Source organism: Octopus sinensis, linkage group LG15 (genome assembly GCF_006345805.1).
Source record: "Octopus sinensis linkage group LG15, ASM634580v1, whole genome shotgun sequence".
In the NCBI taxonomy this organism is placed as follows: Eukaryota; Metazoa; Mollusca; class Cephalopoda; order Octopoda; family Octopodidae; genus Octopus; species Octopus sinensis.
In genome coordinates, this window is record NC_043011.1 from 51,342,172 (window position 1) to 51,356,982 (window position 14,811).

At 39.8% G+C, this 14,811-nt stretch overlaps 1 protein-coding gene across 1 annotated transcript in view; it reads right to left on the minus strand.

Moving 5' to 3' along the window:
- LOC115219688 (putative uncharacterized protein DDB_G0277255) overlaps positions 1-14,811 on the minus strand; it is a 526,870-nt gene that overhangs the window by 8,881 nt on the left and 503,178 nt on the right. The window contains exons 8-13 of the mRNA XM_036509471.1: positions 11,601-11,798; positions 9,610-9,746; positions 6,675-7,004; positions 5,981-6,620; positions 4,484-4,661; positions 1,099-1,319 (exon numbers count right to left, since the gene is read on the minus strand). Coding sequence (XP_036365364.1) covers positions 1,099-1,319; positions 4,484-4,661; positions 5,981-6,620; positions 6,675-7,004; positions 9,610-9,746; positions 11,601-11,798 — 1,704 coding nt within the window. The remainder of the gene's footprint in view (positions 1-1,098; positions 1,320-4,483; positions 4,662-5,980; positions 6,621-6,674; positions 7,005-9,609; positions 9,747-11,600; positions 11,799-14,811) is intronic.

Here is a 14,811-nt window from a genome sequence, read left to right on the forward strand (position 1 = left end):
AGGGAAGATGGTGGTTAGTCAATACCATGAACACAAACTTGACTGGCACTTTATTTTATTAACCTGGCTGCTGGGATGAAAGACAAAGTTGTCTTCAATGAGATTTGAATTTAGAATGTAAAAAGCCAGAACAAATACTGCAAAACAGTTTTTTTAAAAAGCTCTAAGAACTCTGCCAGCTTACAACAACAACAACAACAGTGGAGGCACAATGGCCCAGTGGTTAGGGCAGCGGACTCACGGTTGTAAGAACGCAGTTTCAATTCCCAGACCGGGCATTGTGAGTGTTTATTGAGCAAAAACACCTAAGCTGCACGAGGCTTTGGCAGGGAGGGATGGTGAACCCCGCTGTACTCTTTCACCACAACTCTCTCTCACTCTTTCTTCCTACTTCTGCCACAAAGCAGAGGAACCATGGTGTAACCCACTATGGTGTGGTAAACTTTCAGACCCTAGTCTAAATTGCAAATCCTCTGTACTCCAGGATGGTTCAGCTCTTCACCCGTTACAAGCAACCGTTTACAGAATGAGGATAACAACGTAGCTTTTGCGCCTGTGCAACTGCCAATCTATTGTGTGTGGTGGGTGGATCTTCAAGTTGCTACACACATTTTTAGTAGCTTAGAGTAGGCTCGAATTAGGGATTATTCTTTGTGGTTAATGGCGTGAGTCCTGATTGGAAGAAGAAAACAACAACAATAATGATGGTTTCAAATTTTGGTGTAAGGGCCAGCAAGTTTGAAGAATGGAGTAAATAGATTACATCAGATCCAGTGCTCAACTGGTGCTTATTTTATCAATCCCGCCCCAAAAGGATGAAAGGCAATTTCAACTTTGGCAGAATTTGAATCCAAGACATAGAGACATACAAAATGCTGATAAACATTTTGACCAATGTGCTAATGTTTCTGCCAGCATGCTGCCTTAAAAACAACAACTACTACTGCTGCTGCTGCTGCTGCTACTACTACTGAACAAAATGAGGGTTTAAAAGCAAACTGTAAGGGGAAAAAAATTAAACCTGGTGATACCTCATGGGACTTCTATTGCGTAAAAAAAAAGGACAAAGAGAAAATATAGTGAAGAAGTCCTTCTTACCTGATGGATGTGTATTTTTCTCAAAGTGTTGATTTAATATTTCTAATGCTTGTGGTGTGAAAGATGTGCGTCGTTTTCGCTTCTTAGAAGGCTCACTGCCAATGAATTCAGTCAGATTTTGCACCCCATTTTTGTAACGTTCCTCAGCCTCTGCCATCCATCGTTCGAGAACCGGTTTAATTTTCTGAGCACTTTTTGGAGTGATATCCAGCTTTTCAAACCTTGTGTTAGACATGATATTGGTGGTGGTAGTGATATGGGTGGTAATGGTTGTGGTTGTGTGGTGATGGTTGTGGTGGTGATGGTTGTGGTAGTGGTGGTAATGGTTGTGGTTGTGTGGTGATGGTTGTGGTGGTGGTGGTGATTGTTGTGGTTTTGTGGTGATGGTGATGGTTGTGGTGGTGGTGGTGATTGTTGTGGTTTTGTGGTGATGGTGGTGGTTGTGGTGGTGATGGTTGTGGTGGTGATGGTTGTGGAGGTGGTGATGGTTGTGGTAGTGGTGGTGATGGTTGTGGTGGTGGTGGTGATTGTTGTGGTAGTGGTGGTGATGGTTGTGGTGGTGATTGTTGTGGTAGTGGTGGTGATGGTTGTGGTGGTGGTGGTGATTATTGTGGTAGTGGTGGTGATGGTTGTGTGGTGGTGGTGGTGGTGGTGGTGGTGGTGGTGGTTGTGGTGGTGATGGTGATGTTGTGGTGATGGTTGTGGTGGTGGTGGTGGTGGTGGTTGTGGTGGTGGTGGTGATGGTTGTGGTGGTGATGGTTGTGTGGTGATGGTTGTGGTGGTTGTGGTGATGGTGATGGTTGTGGTAGTGGTGGTGATGGTTGTGGTAGTGGTGGTGATGGTTGTGACATTGATGGTAATGTTAGTAGTGATGGTGGTGATGATGTTATTGGTGAAATTGGTGTTCGTAGTTTTATATGGTGGTATATGTGATGTTGGTGTGAATAGTGATAGTGTTGATGGTTATAGTGGTGGTGGAGTTAGTGGTAAGTGATATGAAAAGAGAAGAAAAAAGAGAAAAAGAGACATAAGCATTGTCTGCATATTCATTACTGTAACGCAATTAACTTGCATACACACATACACACACACACACACATTACACAAATATGTATAACAAATATTACACTTGCATACACACCACAAACATATACAACTCAAGCTCGTTGTCAACTGTCACACATGCATACACACACATACATAAATATAAAGTGATAGCTCATTAAATCACTATCACATGCATAGACAGACATGTATATATATATATATATATATATATATATATATAGAGAGAGAGAGAGAGAGAGAGAGAGAGGGAAAGAGAGACACACACACAAACCAAGAAGCATAAGTATCACCAAGATGATGATGACGCTAATTATCCCCATCATTATCACCAAATGCTTTTATACCCATAATGCTGCAACTTGCATGGGTGGAATAGCAGAATAAAGAGTACTTATGCAAATGCAAATATACACACACACACACACACACACACGCACACAACATATTCATGAATGCAGGTCTGGCCATGCGGTTAAAAAGTTTGCTTTGCAATCACTAAGTTCTAGGTTTGATCCCACAGCATAACAGCCTGAGCATGTGTCTATGGCAATGAGAAGACAAAATAATCAAAACTAGTTTAGTAAATGGAAAATATGCAAGCCTGCCATACATATATGTACAGGGGTTGGACAAAATAATGGAAACACCAAGCATCACAGCATCATAATTTTGAAATATCTATAAAACTGTCAAAGGCTTGTTTATTTTTATAGTTTTTGATTTATTATTAGTGTTGCTTAATATGTTTTGCTAAAATTGCTGTTTCTTTTCAGATATCATCAGAAAGGGGTAATTAAAATTCATTAAACTGACAGATCTATCAGACTTTCAAAGAGGTCAAATTGTTGGTGCTCGCATGGCAGGTGCCAGCGTAACAAAAACAGCCAAAATGTATGGTGTATCAAGTAGTACAGCCTTTGAGAAAGAGGGAGAAACCTCCTCATCAAAACAAAACTCTGGAAGAAAACCAAAGCTTTCAGATAGGGACCTTCAGTCTCTTGCACAAATTGTTAGAAAGGATCACAAAAGTACAGCTCCCAAAATTACTGCAGAGCTTAATGACCACCTTGAGAACCCAGTTTCCACAAAAACTGTTCACTGGGAGCTGCACAAAGCCAGATTTCATGGGAGGGCTGCATTAAGAAAACCACTATTTTCAAAAACAAACGTTGCAAAGCATTTATAGTGGAGTAAAACCTACAGAATTGGTCCCTAGAGCAGTGGAAGAATGTTATTTTCTCGGACGAGTCATCTTTTACCTTTTTCTGACCACCGGCCAAGTATACGTGTGGAGACAGTCAAAAGAAGCATTTGACCCAGACTGCCTTCTTCCAACTGTTAAACATGGAGGAGGATCTGGGGGGGGGCTATATCTTGGAAATCTGCCAGCCCAATGGTTTCCTTTCATGGCAGAATTAATAGTCAAGACTATTTAAGCATTTTATCTGATCAAATTCATCCTATGGTTGTGGAACTATTTCCAGAGGGAAACGCAATCTTTCAGGATGATAATGCACCAATTCATACAGCTAAAGTTGTTACTGAATAGCATGAAGAACATTCCAGTGAAGTTGAACATCTTATTTGGCTGCCACAGTCCCCAGATCTCAATCATCATCATCATCATCATCATTTAACGTCCACTTTCCATGCTAGCATGGGTTGGACAATTTTGACTGAGGGCTAGCGAACCAGATGACTGCACCAGGCTCCAGTCTTGACTTGGCAGAGTTTCTACAGCTGGATGCCCTTCCTAACACCAACCACTCCGAGAGTGTAGTGGGTGCTTTTTACATGCCACCAGCACAGGGGCCAGTCAGGTGGTACTGGCAATGACTTCGCTCAAATCCTTTTATACATGCCACCAGCACAGGTGCCAGAAGGCGACTTTGGTAACGATCACGCTCGAATGGTGCCCTTTTACGTGCTCACTGGCACGGAAGCCAGTTGGCTGTGCTGGCAACGATCACGCTTGGATGGTGTTCTTGGCACCCTACTAGCATGGGCACAAGTACAAGCTCCCATCAAACTGTCCCACCCATGTTGGCATGAAAACAGATCTTAAATGATAATGATGTGTAAGCAGCCACAGTCAAATGGTTAAGAAATGTGCTCCACAACCATAAAGGTATCAGATTCATTCCTATAGATTGAAACCTTAGGCAAGTGTTTTGCACTATAACCTTGAATTATCTCAATTATCAGTGAAATTGGATAGATACAAACAGTCTGGAGGCCTAGTGTATGGACTATAGTTTTACATGATGCTAAAAGTGGGGCACCCTCACCCTTGAAACAATTTGACATTTCCACTCACCTGCAAATGGCTGATTGGCTATAGGCTGGTCCTTCTGTTGCACTTAAAGCTTGTCCGACTTGGGTTTGCGTTAGCCCTAACGATAAGCGCCGGATTTTGAACTGTTTAGCAAACTCTTTGATCTCATCTAAGTTGATGCCATCTACAGTTGTGCTTTCAGTAGAATTGCTTACAGTATCTGGAACGATAAATTATATAGATATTTATATATCATGAAAATAGTAGTGGTAGTGATAGTAATCATGAAGATGATGGTGGTGATGATGACAATGATGATAATGGCAATGAGAGTGCCAGAGTGATGCTGATGATGGTGATAAGAGTGATGATGAGGAGGATGTCAATGATGATGATGATGATAATGTTAGTGATGATGTAGTGTTGTGATGTAGCTGATGATGATGGTAACGGTTATGACAATGACGATGACAACGATACTGAAGATAGTAATAAGAGTGGTGATAATACTGATATCAATGATAATGATGATTATAGTGTTGGTAATGACGTAGTGTTGTGATGTAACTCTTTCTGACGGTGATGGTAACAATTATGATAATGATGATGACAATGATGATGATGAGGGTGGTAGTAGTGGTGATGTGTGTGGGTATGTACACATGTACACACATACATGTATGTATGTGTATGTATGCATGTGCACAAGTATTTTTTAGACATGTTATATTGAAAATACAACCAAGTTATAATTCAAACTATTTTATCAAGGTTTTTACCTCCCGTTTTTGAATGACTTCCTCACAACTCATTTGAACAATAACATTTCTAATCTATCATCAACATTTCTAGACTTTCACAGCCTCATCTTCAGGAGTTGAAGTGTGAAATGGTTTTTGGCATATGAAATTACCTCTTTTATGACAGGAAAATGTAATTTATGTACACTTTATTGCTACACTAACCTACCATAAAAATGAGGTAGTTGCAAATGCCTATATTACATCAAACTCCAAATCCTGAAGATGAGTCTGTGAAAGTCTAGAAACAGAAATGGATTTAGGGACTTTATAGTTCCAAAAGAACTGCAAAACCTCATACAAAAAGAGTAAATAAATCTTTATGAAAATAGTTTAAAACTTGAACTTAATTATGCTTTCAATATATCATCATCATCATCATCATTACCATCATCAATCAGTTTAACATCCAGTTTTCCATGCTTGCAAGGGTCAAATGAAATCTTTTTGAGTTTCAGAAAGATTCTTTTATCAGTGTTCACAATTATATTATAAAAAAAGCTAATGTGAGACAGTTCCAAATGAAAATGCTGATGGTATAGGTAAAGATGATGATGATGATGATGATGGTAATGATGATGGTGGTAATGATATTGGTGGTGGTGATAGTGATGATGAAGATGAGGTTTTGTAGTGATGATGGTAATGGTGATGGTGGTGGGATGATGTGTAATAAGTATTATGGAGTAACAAAAACTGCCCCCCCCCAAAAAAAAAACAAAAAAACATTTTCACGTACTGGGTAAAAGTTGACTGACATTTGGAGGCAGCCCATCTGAGGTAGTTGTGTGGGTAGTGAGGGACTGCGCTGCCACTGTGATGCGAGTGGCTGTTTGCTGCTGTTGCGGCTGCTGGGAAACCGTCGTCTTGGCAATGGCATGATGCTGGGGGTGACCGACCAAGCTCCCAGCACCAGCAGTAACGAGGTTAGAATGAATGCTGCTGGAGTTGATTGCTTGATGTGTACTGTTGTTATTGTTGCTGTTGTTACTGCTGCTGCTGCTGTTGTTGTTGCTGCTGTTGGTGATGATGCTGCTGCTGTTGTTACTGCTGCTGTTGTTGTTGTTGTTGTTGCTGCTGCTGGTGTTGTTGCTAGCACTGACTCCCGTTGTGGTCGTCCCTGTTGATCCCAGTAAGGGCCCAGTGCTGCTGCTGTTGTTGCTGCTGCTGTTACCACTGCTGCTGCTGCTGCTGCTGTTTCCTCGTAGAGTGCTGCTGCTGCTGATGTTGCTTGCTGCAACACTGTGCACCAAGCTGCTACTGATGCCATTGCTTGTGATACTACTACTATTATTGTTATTGTTGTTGCTGTTGTTGTTGTTGTTACTGCTGCTGTTGCTGTTGTTGCTGCCACCGCCACCACCACCGCTACCACCGCCACCACCACCACCACCACCACCACTGCTACCACCGCCACCGCCGCCGCCGCCACCACCAACGCTGCTGCTATTGCTACTGTGACCTCCACTGCCGCCACTGCTGCCACCATTGCTACTGCTACTACTGCTGCTGCTGCTGCTTATGATGATGCTGTTATTGCTGCCATTTGTCGAGCTGTTGCCCACACCATTGCTGCTGCAGTTGCTGCTGCTGCTGCTGCTAGCAGTGGCAGCAGCAACAACAGCAGCAGTACTGTGTGCCTGGTTCTGTTGGTTGAGATGGTTGCAGCCTCCATTGGTGGTGGCATTGTTCACAGGTTGTTGGCCAGACAAGTTGGAGGTTGTCGAATTCACATGTGGGACAGAAACAGGTGTTAACACTTGCTGAAATACAGAAAGAATTTGAGAAATAAGCAGAGGAATATGGTGAAAGTACAAGGAGTATAGAGACAAAACAACTGGTAAAGCAGTAATGTAAGAATATTGTACTAAATATTCAAGTACCAAGGAACTCCATCTGGTTTGCCCAATGTAAGCTATGGGTGCATAAAAGGTGCAGAAGAAACATATGTAGGCCAACAGAGAAGATAGACAGTCAATGTGACAGATGCACAAAAGTAGTTGACAGTAAGAAGCCTCAGTGAAAGAAATTGAGCGCTTGGAAGCCCCCGTAGAAGTAAAGCACAGTAGCCAAAATACAAATGGGGTAGAAGAAAATTTAGGGTGTTATAACCTCTGATGGTAACAAAGGTGTTCTCTTTTCAAGTGAAGAGTAGACTGTACAAAGTTTGTGTATGAAGTCAATGTTGGCAAGCAAAACTTAGGTATTGAATGAAGAGGATTATGAAGGCCATGTGCATGTGTGTCACCCTGTGTGCACACACATGCATGTGTGCATACACATATGTGTAAGCATATAGCTATGTGGTGTCTGCATATATATATATATATATATATATATATATATATATATAACATCTTCAATGGTTCTATATTTAAGAGATGTTACATTATTTACATTAGTTACATTTGATGGATATTTGTCCTCATCTTGTTTGCTGCTAACACATTTCGGCTGATATACCCTCCAGCCTTCATTAGGTGTCTTGGGGAAATTTCAAATCTGGGTTCTCATTCCTGAGTTATTTTTCAATGTTGTTGTTGCTGTTGTTATTGTTATTGTTATTGTTGTTGTTATTATTATTATTATTATTATTATTATTATTATTCAGGTCACTGCCTGGAATCAAATTTGGAATCTTGGGGTTAGTAGCCCGCACACTTAACCACTATGCCATATGCTTGCGGGCAATTATGGAGTGAATTTTAGGGCTTGTAAATCTAATATTTTCTTATCCTTCCTTAATACTGGTTCCCATATTCTATTCATATCTGCATTCGGTCTGCTTAGGAGGTTGTTGTGTCCTAGCATATGTGCTGCTTCTTTTAGTTTTCGTATTTTCCAGTGGTGTTCTCTGTCTATTATTTTAACTTCATCCCACAAGGTGAGGTGGTCTCCATTTTTCCATACATGATCAGCTATACCTGATTTATTAATATCTCCTCGTGTCACAGCTTTGCGATGTTCATCTACCCTTATTTTGAGGGGGGGGGGCGACATGTTTCGCCTTTGTATAACCTACCACAGCTGCATGGGATGGAGTACACATAGTTTTTGGTCATATTCTCTTCTATAGGTGGTTTTACCCAAAGGAGATATTTGCAAAGTGTATTACTCTTGAATACTGTCCTGATGTCATATAGGCTGCATTATCTTTTGTATCTTTTTGGAGAAGCCTTTCACATAGGTTAGACAGACTGTAGACAGTTTATTGGTTTCATCCTCTCTTTTCTTCATAATTGGAATAGATAGTATGTTTTTGGGGTAGTTGTTTCTTAATAGATTGTTACTGAGCTCGATCATTTCTTTGTGGTGGGTATCACGATTGCTACTTATATTCTTTGCTCGACGTTTTAGGCACTGGGCAATATGTTTTAGGCAATACGGTTTAGAGAGGTATTGCTCAGTGCCTAAAACTTCTGTTTACCAAATCCACTCACAAGGCTTTGGTTGGGGCTATAATAGAAGACACTTGCCCGTGGTGCCAAGTGATGGGACTGAACTGAAGACCATATGACTGGAAAGCAAACATCTTAACCACACAGCCACACCTGCACCTTATACACGTACTTTTAGACACATGCATTTTTATATTTAGCCAACAATGTATTTAAAAGATATGTCCATTGACACACACAAAAGAATCATTAACCTGACCATTCTGTTCTGTTTCATTGTCACAGCAAGAAGACTACAAAATTGTTAAGAAGTTTACTTTTGGCAAATCACTCAAGAGTATGGTGTTTATAAATCTCTACCAAGAGTATTTGACTTTGAATAACTACACAAAGACAAAGTCATCAGTAGTTTATCAACATCATATTGGATTATATAATATGCATTATAATATACTCTTTTACTCTTTTACTCTTTTACTTGTCATTTGACTGCAGCCATGCTGGAGCACCGCCTTTAGTCGAGCAACTCGACCCCGGGACTTATTCTTTGTAAGCCTAGTACTTATTCTATTGGTCTCTTTTGCCGACCCGCTAAGTGGCAGGGACATAAACACACTAGCATTGGTTGTCAAGCGATGTTGGATGGGACAAACACAGACACACATATATATATATATATATATACGACGGGCTTCTTACAGTTTCCGTCAACCAAATCCACTCACAAGGATTTGGTCGGCCCGAGACTCTAGTAGAAGACACGCGCCCAAGGTGCCACGCAGTGGGACTGAACCCGGAACCATGTGGCTGGTTAGCAAGCTACTTACCACACAGCCACTCCTGCACCTATAATATAATATAATATAACATAATATATAATACTATCTGTCCTAACACACATAATATGTAATATTCTGTATTATGGTATGTTTCAAGCTGGTTTCTGGAAGAGCTTAAAGTATATGCTTACCTGTGGGCCGACTGCCAAAATTTGACCTTGAGCATTGGTGAGCAGTTGAGGTAATGAAGAAACTTGATTGGCCAACAACTGGTTGGTTGTTTGCTGATTGCTAGTGGTACCGTTTGATGTGTGTGAATTGATGGAGCCTGGTATTTGAGAGACAGTGGAAGACTATTTATATTTCATCAAATGTTACTGGAAGCAAAATATGGTTAGCAAACAACAACATGAAGGACAGGATGAATACTGTAATGAACTGTGACCCTTTTGTTATCATATTTACATTGAAATACACTACTTTTTCATTTTGTTTGTTTAATTTTGAAAACATTGAAGAAGTCAGTAAAATAACTTTGTTATTATTAAGCTGAAGTTTGGAAAATAAAATAACATGAAAGATGCAAAGTTCTAAATTAGAATTTGTCTTCTATCTTTTTTAGGGTTGATAAAATAAAATACCAGCTAAATACTGGGGTGGATGTTATTGACTAACTATCTCCCCTCAAACTGCTGACTATGTGTCAAAATTAGAGATATTATTAAAACAACCTTTTGACTGATCAACATGTAGTTAATAATCAATACACCCCCAATATCTTGCCTACAAAAGTAATGTCTCCTCACTTTGCCTTGTCAACAACCACCTCCTCCCCCTCCCCCTCCCCTTCCTCCCCTTCCTCCCCCTCCTCCTCCTCCTCCTCCTACTACTACTACTACTACTGTGACCTTTATTCCTTGAAGCTGGCTCATCACATGCCACTGCCGCCACCACCACCACCTAGAACCACCCAAATTACTCATTTCTCCTCTTCTCGTCATCCATACTTACCCCTTCCGCCCATGCCACACACTAACAAGTTTCCCAGTCCTTCCACCCACCAGAATACCAATCCTCTGGAATTCCCTCCTTATACAAGTCTCTGCTGCAGCCATCAATTGCAATTATTCACAAAGAACATCAAGAAACATCATCCATCTAGATTTCACTAGTGGCACAAGGTCCACAAAATCCAAGAATAGAGATCCTTCCTTCACACAAAAAAAGATTAAAAAAAACCCCAACCCAACAGAACACTAAAAAAAAAAAAAGAATCCCCACCATGTGCCCTGCATCTAAATTTGTAGTCTTGTGTCTATGAGAGCACAAAATCGTTATTGGCAAAATCGTTATTAGAGTGTTGGACAAAATGCCTTCTGGAATTTAGTATCAGCTCTTTACATTCACAGCCCAACCCTGGCAAAGGACAACTTTGCCTTTCATCCCTTTAGGGTCGGTAAAATAAAGTTCCAGTTAGCTCAGTTTACTTCCAAAATTTCTGGACTTCTGCTCATATTACACACACTCATGATGATGATGACGATGACGATGATGATGATGATGATGATGATGCCTTAACCTCCCATCTCCATCTCTTAACATAAAGTCACCTCCCATCTAATGTAACCCCAACCAATCAAAAGAGGACCTCAGTCTTGCAAGCTTCATGGTGACCTCACTAGTGCTGGTGCCACAAAAAAAGTACCACCCAGTTAGCTCTTGTTAGCAGTTCATGGTAGGAAGTGATAAAAATCATGCCAAAGTGGACACTAGAACATATGCAGTTCTCAAACCCATTGGACCGTGTCAAACTGTCCAATGTATGCTAGCATGGAAGATGTATATTAAAAGGTGATAATGATGATGATAATGATGACTAATATGAGCCAATGCAAGGGCTTCTAAATGGCTGCTCAATCCAGCATTGCAGTCATAGACATTCAAAATGAAGGGATGTTCACAGCTGGAATGTCTCTGATTGAATGTCAGCTTTCTCAAAGCTGACCTGGGTTTAGCAACAGTAACAACATCCATCAGCCATCGTTGTCATTATCATCATAATCGACCCTACTCCTCCTCCTCCTACTACTACTAAAGGAAAGAAGGAGAAAGATATATAGCGAGAGAAAGGAAGAGGGAGAAAGAGAAGTGGAGAAAGAATGAGAGAGAGCAACATACTGACCTGCAGCAGCATTTGTGTTGGCGGCGGCAGCAGCAGCAGCAGCAGCGGCAGTCATATTGAGAGGTTGTGCCAAACCCTGAAGACTGGAGAGGTTGGTAGCAATAATTTGTCCATTGGACGTTGTCAGCAACTGTATCTGCTGGTTGCCTCCGGTTGCTAGCGACACTGGTATACTGATAAACTGTTGTGTACCATTACCTGTAATGAGAAATTACATGGAGAATATCAGGTGAGTTGAGATATTGTCTTTCTTAATGTTTTATGAAGGACCATCTCACTGCAGATGTTTTAAAAGATCCCTAGTTTACATTGTTTTAGGATCAATGGTTCCTAGTCCATCACATAGTTTTCTCACTAACACTGGACTGGTTGTCTTGGTTTTAAGTTTGCTATCCAACTAGATGAGAGTTGGTAGAGTCCATTTAGCTAACAGAAGGTTCAGTGGAGAAGTAGAGACCACCTGCTTAGCTGGCAGCAGGTACACCAGAATGGTACAATCCATTTGGCTAACAGTATGTACAGTGGAAAGGTAGAAATCACTTTGCTAGTAGTAACTACAATGGAAAGATAGAGTCCACCTAGCTGCCTAACAGTAGGTACTTTGGAAAGGTACAGTCTGTTTATCTAGCAATAGATACAATGGAGAGGTAGAGACTTGTTAGCTAGCTAATAGTATATACTATACAGGTACAGTCCACCTCTCTAGCAGAAGGGATAACAGAGATACAGTCTATATAGCTAGTAGTGGGCACAGATACAATGGAACGGTATGATCTTATAGTAGGTGAGTAGGAGTACAATGAAGGCTACAATCTATCTAGCTGTAAACTGATACCATGAAGAAGTACATGTAACAGAGGTGAAAGTTGTAAAATGTGAAAGAAAATGTCAGCTCCATGATCCACTGGTTTGCAGAGGAACCAATTGAAGATTGTGATTTTATGTGGCTCTCCTATAGCAAATCAGCTTGGTAGAGTGTAGCTTTCTTCAAGCTATGAGTACGACAAAATTTGAATTCATAATTCAATAATGCAGTTAAACAGCGCATCTGCTGTTTCCTCATTCAATGACAATTGCAAGATAGAACTGAACATGTGTTTTGTATACAAATTGTTCTCACATCTTTCACTGAGATAATAGAGGGTCAAAGGAAACATTTGTTTATTTATCTATTTACTATCTTTCTTTGTACAGTCAACATCTTTTTCCTTTCTCTCTTTTCTGTTTATATATATATACAAAGTAAATAAATGGCACAACGAAGTACCGATATTTACTTCGTTGTGCCATTTATTTACTTTGTGTATTTTTCCCTCACGGGCTATTCTTTACTGGAAAGCAATACTCTAGTATTGCATTACTAATATATATATATATATATATATATATATATATATTTAACAGGAATGCTCTGGAAGATAGCCAAGGTTAAGAACTTTGCTATGGAGTTCTTGAATTTTATTTAGTTCAATGCTGAAGAATTTGAAATTTTGGAACTTTCTCTTTGTCTGAGAGATAGAATCATGGTTTTCAAAAATTTTTTTTTCTCTTTTCAAGTTTCCATCTTCTCAATACATTTTTAAAAAAATGGTTTTAGTTTTTCTTTTCACCCATTTGTCTAAAATGTACAGTTTTCTGTGCTAGGAATTCAATATGGGAATTTATATTTCTAGACATTTACGTAATATCTTTGACAAATATGGAAACTTCTACATAGTTGCCAGACATACTGGAAATAGCAGTCAAATCTTCCTTAAATTACACTCTATTTGTTAAAAAAAACAAAAAAAAGAGACATTAAATTATGGATGGCTGAGTAAATATGTTTAATTTTATTGGTTATTGTTGTTGTTTAGATCACTGATTGGTCCTGAAGCAGTGGAGCAGTGGTCAAAGGTATTTCAGCCAAGATCATCTTATTTATTTCTCAGAAATAGTATACCCTTCACAGCATTGTGCAATGTCTCCTTTTTTACAACAGCAAATAGTAGTTTGGGGTATGTGTGACTTCTATTTCTAATACATAAAATAACCACACTAGGGGTCTCATCTATGCTAGGGACAATTAACTGAAACCTCAAGTTTTCATCAAGCATGTTATAAAGAAATTTTGACGGAGGAGGTTTTGATGGAGGAGTGGCTGTGTGATAAGTAGCTTGCTTACCAGCCACATGGTTCCAGGTTCAGTCCCGCTGCGTGGCACCTTGGGCAAGTGTCTTCTACTATAGCCTTGGGCCGACCAAAGCCTTGTGAGTGGATTTGGTAGACGGAAACTGAAAGAAGCCCATTGTATATATGTATGTGTGTGTGTATATGTTTGTTTGTCTGTGTTTGTCCCCCCAATGTCACTTGACAACCAATGCTGGTGTGTCTATGTCCCCTGTAACTTAGCAGTTTGGCAAAAGAGACCGATAGAATAAGTACTAGGCTTACAAAAAATAAGTCCTGGGGTCGATTTGCTCGACTAAAAGGCAATGCTCCAGCATGGCCACAGTCAAATGACTAAAACAAATAAAAGAGTATGAATACAATGGCACTTTGCAACCGCAAATGGGTTAAAACTGTGCTGAGTATGGGGCAGCTGTACTTCTAAGGATCCACAAGGTGAAGTTTAGTCAAATGAGACATCTTCCTCACACAGATTTAAAGGACAAATCAGCCATGCTTGACTGGCATCTGACAACATCAACATAGATCTCTAATGCCCCGGTTCAGCTGACTTTTTGCAAATGATAATCAGTTGTTTCTGGTGGTATTTACTTGTTTTAATTAATTATCACATACAAATACGACAACTACTACTAGTACTCTGTCAGCTAATGAGGAAGTAAACCTTTATGAAGTGACTTAAAATAGTAGAAATAACAACTAAATCTCCTTCAGTTCACACCTTACTGTGAAATTAAATTTTATGGTTACTCCAGTAATGGTATTAAATATCAACCAAAAAATAGACCTGGTATTTTCTGCCAATCACCTTGCCTCAATAAATTTGATATATCTCAATGAAAAATAGTTTCAAACATGGCATTCGTAAACAAAAGGTAGATTGGTATATAAAACTGCTTTCCACAGGTAAGGGAAAATGAAATTTTGAGTGGACATATGTGATTTCTGCAGTAAAAGGGTTAAAAAGGCAAAGGACAGATACATTGAACAAAGTAATTTAGTCCTCAGTATACAACAGAATGGTCATGGCTGGAATGTCCAA